General features: G+C 46.2%; 1 protein-coding gene across 10 annotated transcripts in view; it reads left to right on the plus strand.

Annotated features, from left to right (window-relative positions):
- PITPNM2 (phosphatidylinositol transfer protein membrane associated 2) overlaps positions 1 to 14,695 on the plus strand; it is a 125,205-nt gene that overhangs the window by 78,899 nt on the left and 31,611 nt on the right. For all 10 annotated transcript variants that reach the window (XM_064726496.1, XM_064726501.1, XM_064726502.1 and 7 more), the window contains 5 exons: positions 516 to 749; positions 7,241 to 7,564; positions 10,382 to 10,477; positions 13,601 to 13,705; positions 14,563 to 14,633. In XM_064726496.1, the coding sequence (XP_064582566.1) occupies positions 516 to 749; positions 7,241 to 7,564; positions 10,382 to 10,477; positions 13,601 to 13,705; positions 14,563 to 14,633 (830 nt within the window). The remainder of the gene's footprint in view (positions 1 to 515; positions 750 to 7,240; positions 7,565 to 10,381; positions 10,478 to 13,600; positions 13,706 to 14,562; positions 14,634 to 14,695) is intronic.

Genomic DNA, 14,695 nt, shown 5'->3' on the forward strand with positions numbered 1-14,695 from the left:
TTGTGCTTCCCACAGTACATCTGGTCTGACAATAGCAGCTGAGGAGCTCCCAGTGCCCTCCCGTGATGGAGCCAGAGATGTTGATGGGCAGTGTCTGTGCCACAGCAGGGCAGGTGTGTTTAACTGTCTGGGCTGAGACAGCTGCAGCACTGAGGGCCATCAGAAAAGCTGGAAGGTGGAGTGTGCAACAGATCTGTGTGGAGCTGGAAAGACAGAGCGTGCAGAGCTGCCAGAGTGCTGTGGATGTGCAGTTACTGTGGGCAAAAACATCTCTTTGGAGCAAAGCCTCTGTTTGCTGGAACTGTGTGTGCTCGTTCCTCTGGCAGAGCTGATCTCTGCCCAGCAGCAGTGTATAAACAATTTAAATATCAGTTGTTTAAGTGTAAGTAAAAAGAAACTAAATTGCTGTAATGCTTCTGGTGCTCACTAAAATAGAAATAACTCATGAAAAATGATATTTTCGTGGTTTGCTCAGGAAAAGGAAATGTCTAACAGTTTCTGTTCTCTTTCTGTAGATCCTATTGATATTGTTAAAGATCCTATCCCTCCCCATGAATACAAAGCTGAGGAGGATCCAAAGCTTTATAAATCAGTGAAGACTAAAAGAGGACCCCTCTCAGAAGATTGGATTCAAGAGTACAAGAACAACCCTGGGAAATACCCCATCATGTGTGCATACAAACTGTGTAAAGTGGAGTTCAGATACTGGGGGATGCAGTCGAAAATCGAGCGCTTTATCCACGATGTTGGTGAGCATTTCTGCCCTTGCACAGTTCACTCCTTAATGCTGGCACTGAATTGAAACATGAAGGTGAGGTCTGTGCAATGCATCACATTCCAAGACATGTCTGTGAAGAGATTCTCAGGTCTGATGACTCTGTGGGTCAGCTCAGAAAAAATCCTGTTATTCTGTCACTTATAATCGTGGTATGTACAAACCCAAACCACGTGAACCCACTGAAAAGGTTTCAAGTCCTGTGTAGGCAACATCTTGCATTCTCCTTTTTTTAAATTTTTTTTCAAGATAAACTTGCCAGATCATTTTTAAACTCTGCCAGTCTTCTTTATCGTGACCAAAATCCATCCTGAAGGGCTGCCTAAAGAAATAAGCTTCACTTCATCATCCTGAGTGGTTCCAGAAAACCACTCCCTGGAGCATCCCTAGTTTCTACCTGCCTTGTGACAGGGCTGGTGGGTCTCTGTGTGGCTCTGAGTTGTGACTAAGTGTCCTTCTTTGATGGATGCATCATTGTTAGGTCAGGGCTTTTAAGGAGGAATTGGATGTGTCTGGGAGTAACTAAGTGGAGACAGGACAGGTGCTGGCAGTGCTGGCAGTAATTTATTTTTTGCAGAAAATCTATAAAACACCTGATACGGTTTCTGAGCCTTGCCACAAATGACTGGTTCTATGGCCAAGTGGAAAACCTAAATAGTGTTTTAAAGGAGCATTCCCATCTGAAAGGCAGAGCTCTGGCTGTCCTCTGGCAAAGAAAATGCAAAAAAAAAGGATGTGTAGAGGATGCTGCCCCCTTCCAGTGCACTGTAAATCCTCCTGCATGACCTCTGTGATTCTGCTTTTGATGTGCAAGTCTTCATGAACTGCCTGATTCTAGCATAAGTAATTTTCAAGCTCTTTGTAGTCACATTGCTCCTGGGAGCTAATGTGAAAAACACTGCTAGAGCAGTGGAGAATAGCGTGCCCCTCTCTCAGAATGCTCACAGGTTGTTTTCTTACAGCTCCTTTGCTTTTCTTTGGGCAGGGATGGAGGCTTTTCCTGCTGTAGGCTGTGTTACAAGCGCCTCTCTGCACTGAACTCCCTTGGTGTTTCGGTGACATGGGTTAATTTAGTGTATGCTGGAAAACACAGAGGCAGAATAACAACTCCATTGTATCTGTTAAATGAAAAAGGAGCACATGACTCTTCCAGTTCAGAGGTGTTTGGCATAGATTAACTGTGGTCCCTTAGAAATATTGCTTTTGTATTCTGTGAAAGATTGCCTGCCATTTCCCTCTTGATTGAGGCTTTGCACAGAGCAGAGCCAGCTCATTGTCTGCCTTTCAAAAGCTTTTCCAGCCTGTTATAAAGATGGCAAATAGTGTTTTTCAAAGTAGTTAAGATGCATAAAATCAGGGAAGTCTTTTAGGCAAGATGAAGTAGAGTGAAAAGCGAAAGTAAAAGCTTGGGGTATCTGCAGGAGCTGTGTGGCCTCCCCCTGCCCTGGGACAGCTGTGGGGAAGCCATGAGTGGGCAAAGTGCCACAGCATTTGTGGCAAAGCCACCAATGCATGAGGGTGTTTAAGTTGGAAAGATGAGGGTACAACAGGACTGACCAGGCTGAGGTGCAGATCCTGTGTGGCCAAAAGCACCTGGAGAACTTTGTGCACCTGATGGTGAGCCAGGTTCCCAGGAGCCAGAGTTGTTGTGGTGGGTCAGCCCCTTCTCCCTTGGCATTTTCCTCCTGGTTCATGTGTTCCCAGCTGGAGAAACTTTATTTCCTGGGGAATTAGCCCATCCTGTGCAGGATCACCGAGGCAGCAAGGATACAAACAGCAAGATCCAAACTCTGCCCAATGGGGAGCAGCGCTAAGTGGAGCAAACTAAAATTAGAGAATGGGTTGGAAAAGAGCAGGTGTGAGGTGAGTGATGGATGGCTTGTGCAGTGGGGAAGGGCTGCTGAGCACAGAGGGAGGAACTCTGGGGGCCGGTGTTGAAACGTTCTCACTCTCACTGAGTGCAGCAGCCATTCCTTCCCATGACTAATTGGACAGTTACTCAGTGCTTTGACAGCCTGAGACACAGACTAAAATTGTGATTGTGGGCTATTAGTCTGCTTGGCTGTAATATTTGTATGCTTTTTTACTCCTTTCCCATAGATTTTAAGTTTAATTGGACTGGCACTGCATAATGTTCTGCTCCCACTTGCTTCCTAATGGTGCATGTGGGCTCTGAGTCTTTTGTTGTTAAACAAGTGTGTTGACTGTGTATGGGTTATTAATTATATACTGTGGCAAAGTGTGTTCCATCCCAGTAACTGGAGCTTTGTCTAAGCCACTGTGTCCTAGGCTAAATATGCCCAAATTGCTGCACTGTGGTGAAGTGGTTTTTGAAAGCTCTTTTGCAGAACTTTGGCTTCACTAAAGCACTCAGATGAGTCAGTTCATGCACTGCCCACTGGATCCCAGAGGTGGAGCTTTGTCTTTGCAAGGGGAGGCAGGTTGCTGTTGGCGTGATGGGGATGTGACCACGGGCTTTCCTTGTGAGGGTTCTGAGCAAGGGAGGGCAGGGAAGCAAACAGGTGTGGCTGCAGGTGGCCTTGGGTTGGATTGAACTGGCCAGGTTAAGGGATCTCTTGGGACTGTCAGGGAAATGGTGTTGCACGTGGACAATCAGGCATCCTGTATTTGCTGTCAGGAAATTGTGAATTATAAAATTATTTGGAGGTTGCTTCTGGGTAGAGAGGCAATGGGAATCTGAACAGTTGCTTTGTTTGGATATTGAGGGCATTAGGGGCAGAATTTGTTGGTGGGTTTTGTGATTTATTTCTGTTGAGTTGTTATTACATTTGCTACTTTAATTTCACCTTGGAAAACAAGTCCAGAACTACAGACCAAAGGCTTTTAAATTTCACATGCAGGCACCTCTCTGCCCTGGCTTGTTTAATGGTCATTTACACTTCCTTTTGTATGATGGAGTCCAGCACCACAAATCATTTACAGCAGTCAGCACCTCAAGGATTCAACCAGCCTCTGAGTTGCTGAGGTGGTGAGCTGGAAATCAAATGATTTAAATGTTTGCACCCTGCTCAGCTCTTCACAGATGATCTTTCTGCACAGCACAGTGGGAAATGTTACAATAATTAAATCAACACATGATGACGGGCGCTCTGAACTCAGCCTGCACATTTGTGCATGTGTGGTGTTATTGTTTGTTTGTTTTTTTAACAAAGCATTGCACTCTGGAGAAATGATAGTCTACTTAATGACTGATAACCAGCTGGTAGCTGCATCCTTGTCAAAAAACCTCTTCCCATTTTTTCTGGGTGACTTCAGTGAGGCGCCTGATGAGGCTGTGGGGTTTTCCTCTGATTCTGGGGAAGGAGGCTCAGATAAGCTTGGGGCGTGTTGGTGGAGGGGGAAAACCTGCTGGCAAGGCAAACTTCCAACTGTGCTGCAGCTGGGCCAGTGTGTGACAGGGACTTCTGTGGCTGAGTAGGACACATTTACACCTTCTCTCCTTCCAGGGAGAAAAAGGAAAGCCAGCTGGGCCACAGATTCCCTCAGCACTCTGCTGATGGGCATCTGCTCCAGAGAGAGTTTTTCCCAATTACTCTCTTTCCTGGGTCTGGTGTCTCCCCTCCTTTTCACTTTCCAATAAAAAACTTGTTTTTCTCTAGGATTTTGATACAAAAATGCTTTGAGATTTATTTTTTTCCATTGCACAGGGAGAGCAGCAGTGTCTGGACAGGTGAGGTCAGTCATTTGTGGCTGGATCCTGGCTCCCTGTAGCTGGGTTGTGTTCCCTGGGTCTCTGCTTGGGAGGCTGGGCAGGAGTTCAGTGCCCACTGCTGTGCACAGAGGAGCCCCTCAGGTTCTCTTCCCTGCACTGAAGCTTTTTCTGCAAGCCATGACTTTTATTTTTCCATTTCTTTTGTACCTGCACAGCCTCATTCTCCCCCAGGTTTTCTCCTTGTGTTTAAGAAAGAGAAATGCAGCTGGCACATCCCAGGTGAAGGCCAAATGCTGGGAAAGTAATCTCTGTTTTGGACTTCTTAACTAACCTGGAGGGGGAGAGGCACAGCAGCTCTGAAGGCCTGTGGTGCCATCCCATTTTCAAAGGAGCAGAGCTTTAAGGGAGGGTGGTTTGGGATGTCTAATCAAAGGGATGTGAGCAGGGCACATGGGGAGGTCTGTGGGTTGGCAGGAAGCAGTGCAGGTGATGTCTGAGATCTAAGAAGGCAGAGAGGAACTTCAAGAGACTTTTTTTTACCCCCAGGTGGTTTTCATGTTCCCTGTGATGTTAGTCCATTAAAACACAGATACGTGGTTGGTGGCATCTGTGCCTCTGCACAGAGAATTTCTGAGGAGTTGGGGCACTGATACATCAAGGCTGGATTCAGGAGCAGGAGTGGAGCCTGCTGAGCCCTTGAACAGGGGAAGCTGTGGGATAAGAGCAGCATTCACTTGTGTGTCTGATCACTGTCTCTCTTCAAGGTGTTCCAGGCAAGGTGGAATTGGACACTGTGGGTGTGGAAGTCCAAAGGGTGGTGGGGACAGCAAGAGAAATGTTTTCTTGGCTTTCAGTGTGGGTGTGATGTAAATTTAATCTTGGTTTTTAAGCTCTGCTGGTTGTCAATCATAACAGGAGGTGAAGAGGCTAAAACATTCTCCTGTAGTTCTGCAAAAAGTAATCTGGCAGGGGAAATAACTCTGAGTCTCAGCTCAGGTCGAACAGAATTAAGGTGCTGAAGGCTGTCACTCTGCCCCAGAAGGTCACACTCTGCTGGCTCAAACTTGCCTCTCCCTTCTGAAAGTCAGTCAGCAAAATACATCAAATATTGATAGGTTTAATCTTACTGTGTAAATGAAGTTCAGGTTGAGCTGGTCCGTGGCATTAGCTGCTGATCTCAGTGGCCATTTCCTCCTGGCAGCCTGGCTTGGCAGCACTGGTGGCATTGAGGACTGACCAGAGAGCAGAACACACAATAAAGTGCTCAGATCTGGAAGGAGATGAAGATATAAAACCATTCTTTTTATGTGTTTAAGAAAACAAACAAACAAAAATGATTGCTGGAAGCAAACTGGATCTTTAGGCAGAACATCGCAGAAGCTGTGGCAGTGGTGGGATCCAAGGTTTTCTGTACAGCAGGGAAGCTCCTGATGCTGGCAGCACCTCAGAAACCCTGCTCATGGTGGGACCATTCCCTTGGCCATGCTCCTGGAGATGGAGAGTGCCTTGTGAGGGATGGCTTTGCTCATGGTGGTGCTTAGAGAGCTCAATCTGCAGCTCCCAAAACCTAAATGATTCTAATGTAGCCTGTTGATTGCTCTCATTATCCCACTGGGGCTTTTGGCTTGTCCTTCAGCCCATCCCTGCCTCAGTTTCCCAGTAATTAAAGAGGGGGCAATATTAATTGATTGTTTATTATCAGAAAAAAAACTCGTGAGGATCAGTTGGTCGGTATTTAGAGAAGCTTTGAAAGCATCATTACTGCTGTGTGATCCCATCAAGAATAAATAGCAGTTTGGAGTTTTGACCTGTTGTGAGCTTTTAAGGAATAATATTGGTGAAAATCCTGAGTGACTCTTATGTTTGAAAAGTCTTGGGGATGATGATGTTAGTGAGTGAGTCCAAGTCTTAGGGAGAGTATCTGTTGCCTTTTCAGGTGCATTGTGTGTTGATACAGAGGCTGCTCTTCCTTTCAGATATGTGATACATTGAAATATTTTAAATTGGCTTTACCCACTCCATTTTTCTCTTGCAGCAGAAGACAGATGGTATCTGCAAAATAAAGCATCTTTATTCCCTCCCTTACTTTGCTTTTTATCCCATTATCTCAGAAGCTCCAATTTGTGATGCTGTTTTACTGATACATAGAAACCAGGTGCAGAAAACAGGTTTCCAAGGACAGGAATGTGGGATGTGCTTCTGTAATGTAACAATTGGGGAGGGCTGTGGAGCATCCATCAAGGAATGATTTGAAACTCTCCAGGATTTAAAAAAAAAGCCAACAAAAAATCAGTAGCTTTTTATCTATTTTCTATTATTTATTACTTGGTAATATATTTCACTTTGAAGCCAGGATCCAAATGTTGCAACTTCTAGAACTTCAGGGAGTTGAAACTGTGGTCTGTGTGTGGTTCCTCCTTGGTGGAGCAGGCAGGCAAAGTCTTCCATCCAAAATTAGGCAATCCTTTTGCAAGTTAAAAGTTTAAAATCCCTTTCCAAGTTTAAAATCCCTTTCCAAGGTAAAATCCCTTTCCAAGGTAAAATCCCTTTCCCCTTCCAGTGACACAAGACTGGTTGATTTCAGTGATTTCAGGTTGATTAGGAAGAATTAAGGAGATGAAGTAGATGAAGTGGCCAGGTTGCCACCCTGACTGTGTGAAGGTCCTGCACTGCAGCACTGCAGGCTGATGTCTCTGTAGTGTCCCTGCCGTGGTGCTGAGAGGCTTTGGGAGGGGAGCACCTTGGTTGCTGCAGTTTGTGGCTCTGGTGACAGGGACGTTTTGGCTTTGCAGGCCTGAGGAAGGTGATGGTCCGGGCCCACCGGCAGGCCTGGTGCTGGCAGGACGAGTGGTACGGGCTCACCATCGAGGACATCCGGCAGCTGGAGAAGGAGGCCCAGCTGATGCTGGCCCAGAAGATGGCCCAGTTCTGTGGTGAGAATGACCCAGAGCAGCACGGTGCCAAGGACACTGCTGGGGAGAAGGACGTGGAGCCCAGCACGGGGTCACCTGCAGACGCCGAGGACGCCTCTGCCAACAGCGACGCGGCCTCGGGCAGGTCCCTCACCAAGCAATGGTCCACCTCCTCCAAGTCCTCACGCTCTTCAAAGAGGGGAGGTAAGGTGCTGCCAGTGACTTGCTCTTCTGAACTCATGGAGGTTGGGATTTTGGGGGGTTGGGCCATGTCTCCTTGTGGCAGGTGCCTTTGGGATAATGTGTGTTAGTCCCATGAGTCCTGTTAGCTCAGAGGCCTTCTTTGGTGGTGCTGCAGGCTCAGTCTTCTCAGGTGACCTGGTTTGGGTTTGGGAAGGTTTCTATTCATCCCATAACTGTGACTCAGTGTCACATGGCAGAGTTGCCAGTGTCAAAAGCACAGAATCTGTAAAAACACCACAGAGAAGCAGGCAGGAGCTGGCTGGCAGCACTGGGGCTCAAAAGACAGCCAGCAGCACAGAGTTAGTCCCTGTTACTCAGGAGCCACTGGTGGCTTTCTCAGGCCCTTCCATGGTGTTCCCTTCTGGATATCTGCTTATCATTGATACCTGTGTCACAGAGGTACCTTCTGTGCCACAAGAACCCTATCATTCCAGGAGGTATGTTTGGCTCCATGGGGCTGCACACAGTGAAACATCTCATCAGCTACTGGGGAGATTAAGGCAGGAACCCCCAAAGGTACATGGAGGCTGCTGCCTTCCCCTGGTGATGGTGTGCAGCAGCTGCTTGGAGACAAAACCTCACCCTGGGATTTGGTGGGACTGTACATTGCCTTTGAAACACCATTCAGGAAGCTTTCAGGATTTCTATGTTAAAGCTCTGCTGTGGATACGCTGTAAAGACTCAGCTTTGAGCTTGGATTTCATTACTCACCTCTCCCTTGGGACTCACCTGGTTTTGCTGTACTTCCCTTCTTTGGACTGTTCTGTACAGAGGGGTGACTCCCTGGTGAGTTACAGCCACAAGGTTCAAACCCTCAGCAGTTCCCTCTCTGATTAGCCAAGTGCTGCAGGGAGCAGGGAAATTGCAGCTCTCACTGCAGGAGGGAGAAAAACCTCATGAAAACCCCAAGGGGCAGCATTTCTTCCAGTGATGGTGGAAGGAACATCTGGGTGAGTGAAGCTTCTCCATCTATCATATGCTCTAAATATTGGGAGCTGAGTCTCCATTTTTATTTCCCACTCCATCACTGATTTCATCGCGGGGTGAATGAGAGAGGAGCAGTAGTTTTACCTTGCGATGACTCACTCGAGTGAGCCCCAGGGAAGAACCTACCAGATGCTTCATAAATCACTGCATAAAGATAAAAATACTGGCTACTTTGCCTGCACCAGGAATTTATATTGATGCACCCATGTCCCATTATACTCTTTGCACAAACCCCCTTTTCCACTGCTGCCATGTTCACTGGGAGCTGGAGTTTTCAGACCTCTCAGAATTTCACTTGAAGGTTTTCACTGGGAGCAGAGCATGAATTTCTTTTCAACTGCAGAATGTCTCAGCTTTTACAAGGAAAAGTAATGAAAGAAATTAATTGTGATGTGCTGGGAAGTACGTCACACAGATATTTTAATCCTCCTTCATGCTGGCAGCACATTACCATATGGAAGCAAGGAGGGCTGTCGCGACGCACCGCCACCTCCAGCTGAAAAAACGCCTTTTCTCCAAAGCTTTTCCTTCTCTCCACCAGCCGAGCGAGACCTCTGGTGATGGCAGGACCCTTGCTGCCCTCCCATGTGTTATTAGGTGCTCTATTTTTAGCAACTATTATGCGAGTGCCTTGACGTCACTGGGGCGTGAATGAGCTCTGCTCCGCCACCTCCTCGCTGGCTGCTCGCAGGGTGGGTGCTGGGGCTGCTGAGCTGTGCTTACCTGGCTCTGCACAGGGTCTCCATCCTTGTTCATGTGACAGCCGAGTGGGAGATAAGGAGAATTTTACTTCTATATTCAACTCTGTTGGAACAATAGCGCGAAACGGCTCGTGCGGCTGTCACAGTAACCGGAGCCTTTCAGGCTCTTGTACATGCTAAATGAGAACTTGTCAGTCTCCTCAGGTTTTTGCTGGGTGAGGTGGCTGCTGTGAGTGCTTTGTGTGCTCTGTGTCACAGGCACGAGGGGACAAACCCTCTCTCCCATCGCTCTCTGGACAGCGCTCCCCTCAGCAGGCGGCTGTTCTGAGACAACTTCAGCCGAGAAGTGCTCGGGCTGGATGGCTGCTAAATTATATCTGAAAAAAAGAAAAGAAGAAGCCATAATGTGCTTATATTTAGCTCAGAGAGCTCTGGAGGCGAAAGTGAAAGGGAGTAGGTAGGTGTGGGAACAGGAGGGCAAACAGCACTAAAAGGACTTTGGGGTTTCTCCTTGCTCTGTCAGGACCGCTGCTCCGACAGCTTCCTTTGAAGTAGTCAGATAGCATGTTGTTTAAATCATTCAAGTTTAAAGTTTAAACAGATCTCTAATCCAATTTGTGTGGAAGCAATTTCCTTCCAGAAAACAGATTATTCCTCTCCAGGCTGCTCTGCTGAGCTACCCACCCGAAAGTTAGCGGAGCAGAGGCATGGCTTGTGTGCTGATGAGAGGCACAGAGAGAGCTTCCAATCAGCCTGCTTCCTTCCTAATTGCAAACTTTAAAACCCAGCTGATTTTGCACGTCCTACTAACAATTATAAATAGCTGCCATTCAAAATAGCAGAAGAGTGATCCAAGCAGCTTTGCTTTAATGTAGCATCTTGCTGGCAGGTTCTACCAACAGTAAACAAACAGGATCTGTAAAGCAGTACACTGACATCACACCAGCATCATCGGGGTTTTGTGTTTTTTAATATTGCAGCAGTGAATTTTCTTGGAGAACACATGATTCTTCCTCCAGCAAAGATCATGTTGGGAACTCTCTGTCTTGTGGATGTAGCGTTTCGCATAAAGCTTTTTTGTTTTTTCCAGCAAGTCCCTCGCGCCATAGTATCTCCGAGTGGAGGATGCAGAGCATTGCCAGGGATTCAGATGACAGCTCAGATGATGAATTCTTTGATGCACATGGTATGTGGAGCCTAAATCACCATCGTTTCTTCCCTGAAATGGTGGGGTAAGAGAACGGAAGGCATGAAGGGCGGGGGGTGAGCAGGAAAAAGGCTGAGACTTTTGCTTTGAAGTCTTTTCCTTTCTAACCATGACGTGCAGCTTCTTCCAGCATCACCCAGCAGACTCTTACATTAATGCAGCACCATTGCAGGTGCAGTCTGAGCTGTTTGAGAACAGGGGATCTTGAACAGTCTTAGCCCTAGGGGCTGTATTTTATTTGGTGCAAATGAGTGTGCGTGAAATCCAGCAGTACTAACTGGACTGTGGGTGTGTCCTAATGATTCACTGTGACTGATTATTTTTCTAATTTGTTTTTTAATCAGTAAGAGGTATGATTAATTGCCCTGTCTGGGCCTGAAGAGACCCAAATTTGCTTTTATTAACTCCTCATTCTCCCATTCCAAGAAATACCAACAGTGAATGCAGCAAGGTACTTCAGGTGTCAAAATTAATCAGTGTTGATTCCAGAATTCTCAAAATAATTTTGATTATCTGTATAAAGAGAACACTGTTATATTTTTTTTCTCTGTGCATGTGTGTGTGAAGAAGCTTTGTTCCACTGTACTCATTTTATATATTCTACTTTATGCAAATTTAAGCCTGAAGGGCTCCATCTCTATTGACAACAGATGGACTCTCCTCCTTGCTTGTCTGATGGAAGTGAGAGGTGCAATATTTGCTGATGAAGTTGGGAAATGCAGTTGTTAAAAGATGACACCCCAGTTTTGCAAAGCTGATGCTCAGCTGAAATTCTACCTCCCAAAATTGATGGTATCATGTTCCAGAAGAGTTCTCCCATGAGTGTTTAGGCATGGATCTCAAATGTGGGGTAGAGAGGGGTGTGTTAGTGTGCTGAGCTGCCCAGCAGCAGCTGAAATGGTTGGGACATGTGTGAGTTGGGATAAATGTGTGTCTCCTGCTGGGAAAGGGAAGGGCCAACTTGGTTTAAGTGTCACTATTTATTAACTTACGTAGCATTTACAACAAGTGAGGGATTTATTGGAGCAATCTAAGGGAAGAGGAGTGAGTCATCCAAACGGCATGGGCGCTATCCACACGCTTTTTGCCTTTTTAATTACTCAGTAATAAAACTGAGATGGAGACAGCTCTGCCTGGGATCCAGGGCCCAGGGAATCCCTGGCATGCTCCTAACAGGCCTGGGAAGGGGAATTAACAAAAATGAGCCTTGAGCACCTCTGTTGCAATACTTGCAGGAGGTTGCTAAGAGTAAAAGCAGCTGCTCTCCTGCGAGCCTGTGTACGCACAGTTTGTCCTCTGCAGTCAGCACGGCTGGGTTGAAAAGTCTGTCCCTAAATCCGGTGGGGTTTTGGCCCGTGAGTCAAAGCCTTGGCATGTGCGTGTGCGGCTGACAGGGCCCCGTCCCCAGGAGGGAGCTCTGGGTGCCCCTCGGCCCGCGGAGCCTGCGGGGCTGTGGGCAGGGCCGAGGCTCCCTCAGCTCATCCTGCCGGGGTCGGTGCCATGGGAACTGGCAGGGCTCAGGATGTGAGTCAACAGCCAGCAGAGTTCCTCAGAAGTGCTTCCCATCCTCACACACACACACATTTCCTCACAGCGCAGTGGGCGGAACCCGAGCCCCAGAAGATTCCTTGTCTCCCGCTTCCCACTCAGCCTCATTCCCTGGTAAAGGTAGTGACAAATACAGTAATATCGAATATCTATCCTGTAATAAATGCTAATAATGGGAGTAATATCCCATTCAGGGATCACTTGAGCAGCAGTAAGGGCTGTAATTAGACCTCTCAAGGAATTAAGTTTAATATTTAGATTAAGTTGCTGGAGGAGCTTAGAGTGCAATCGTCCTCTTAATTCTCTGCCAGCACGTGTGTTACAGGCCTGTGCTTTCCACTTGCTCTGGACAGGCAGCTCCACACCCCTGTGAGCAGGGAAATTGGGATTTATTCAAATTCTTTCCATGGCTGAAAAAGGAAATGGCATGCTAGTACAAAATTTCCAGGTTGCTCTCTTTTTATGGTCAAAGTTGAAATAGAAATTCCTAAAAATAATCCAGCTCTGCTTGGATCTTCACCTAGTGCCCTTCATACAATTTTTTTAAGCTATTACTCAGATTTGCTGAAAAGATTAATATATTTCATAACCTTTCTTTGTTCCCCATTGTGGGATTCTTCCATCTAATTATTTTCTTAGTAACTGTACAGCAATAAGAAAGGGGAAATCCTAGTCTGGGACTCTGAAGATTACAGCTTTTAGATCTTCAAGACATCTGTAATTACTGCTGTTATTATGTTTATAACTCTTTATTAAATTTACAAGGCCAAAATTTTCAGGAAAGACATACTAAGCACAGAGGTATAAATAAATTAGAAAGCACTTAGCCATCATAGCAGCAAAAGATGCATCCTCAATGGAAAAAAAAAAAGAGAGAGAAAGGAGAGAGAAAGGAGAGCTCCCCTTTGTATGTGTCTTCCTTTTAATTACACTTCTAAGAACATAATATTTTTGGGACCCTTATGCTTTATTGACTATGATTGAACTGAGCCACGAGGTTTGGAGGATACTGAGGTAGGAAGGAAAAAGCAGATCCACGTGTGTCTCATCTCCTGAGGAAATCAGCCTGGGGGGTTCACATCCCCTTTATTGCTCCTGCCTTTTTAGGTGTTTGGTCCTTTGAGCAGCCGTGATCCTTGTCCCTTCTTCCCCCAGAGAAATCCCACAGCCCTCAGACAGGGCTGGGAGGGTCCCAGTGGGAATCCTTCCTTGTCCTCTCCTGTGCTGGAGCGTTCTGGCTGCTTTGGCACCATCCGAGAGAATGGCAAGGCAAAGGCCAAGCATGGTACCGTTAAATATCCAGATTGCTTCTTTCCATGTTTTAGGAGTTTGTTTGTTTAAATCATGCAGCTAAAACGTTTTGTTTACTTTTCAAAAGGTGCTTTGGTTTCTATATAACAAAAGCTGGTAAAGTATATGGCTTATTTTGACTTAAGCTATTCAAATGTGTATAGATTGCACAGAGTTGTGGGTTTTATGTAAAATTCTGGGGTTTGCTTTTTTCTATATACATATTTTTGTGTTTGTGACTCTCAAAAAATCTGTTTTTTAAAGAGGACTTGTCTGACAATGAGGAAATGTTCCCGAAAGAAATAACCAAATGGAGTTCCAACGATCTGATGGATAAGATTGAAACCCCCGAATGCGATGATGTCCAGGGTAATTCTTTTCCAAGTACAAGCTGCATGTGCTATTTTACAGTATTTCCAGGCAATTGTCACAGCCTCATTGTGAACAAGGTAAAACTTGTTATCCTCATCTCACAAAGGGAGAAGCTGAGACAGAGCATAAAAATGACTGTCCAGTGCTGCTGGAAAAGATTTGCTCAGTGGGAGCTGGGAAAGCTTTTGATTCTCTTTTATTTTCCACATTGGTTTGGCTCCTTTGTGTGACAGCCAGGATTCTCTCACATAATGATGAAATATCCCAGCTCTGTCTCAAATGACTTGAATTTCTCCTGGCTCTTCTTTCCTTTTGCTCCATCCTTTGTTCCTGGCTGTACCTGCCTCAGTTTTATTTTCTGCTCATCATTATGAAATGGTGAAAGGAAGCTGTAGCTCCTCAGCCAGAGCGGTGCATGGTGGAAGGTGACACTCAGGTTTATTCTACAAAGTCAGTCTGTGTAGGCACAGATGTAGGAATACATCAGATCTCTACTCCCCAGCGTAGTTCAAGCAATTCCTTTTATTTTCCCACAAACCAATCATTTCTGACAGTCATGCAGGGATTTCCCATTGTTGCCATCCTTAATAAAGCAGCAGTACCAGATCTCTGTAATGAGAGAAGAGCTCACTGATGTCCTCAGCTCTTAGCCAGGTTAGGAGAAATTGCTGGAAAATAAATGACCCAGCATTGCCCAGGCTTCTCAGGTGGAAGGAGGCAGGAAGGAGGGAGAGGATGATTTGATGAAATAATGAAGGAGATGTGAGGCATTGGAACAAGCAGTGTCTTTATGGAAGGATGCCTTTGCCAAAGAGCATCTGGAGTGCTGACATTTTCCACCTCTGTGCTTCCAGGTGACTTGTACCAGGAGACATCAGCAGAGTACCACGTTGGCTCCAGCGTGGAGAGGCTCAGCATCATCGAGGTGAGTGCTTGGGCTGCTTGTGAAGAGATCTGTGCTGCTGGAATGGCTCTGTGTGGGGTAAA

This window comes from Zonotrichia leucophrys, chromosome 15 (genome assembly GCF_028769735.1).
Source record: "Zonotrichia leucophrys gambelii isolate GWCS_2022_RI chromosome 15, RI_Zleu_2.0, whole genome shotgun sequence".
Classification (NCBI taxonomy): domain Eukaryota; kingdom Metazoa; phylum Chordata; class Aves; order Passeriformes; family Passerellidae; genus Zonotrichia; species Zonotrichia leucophrys.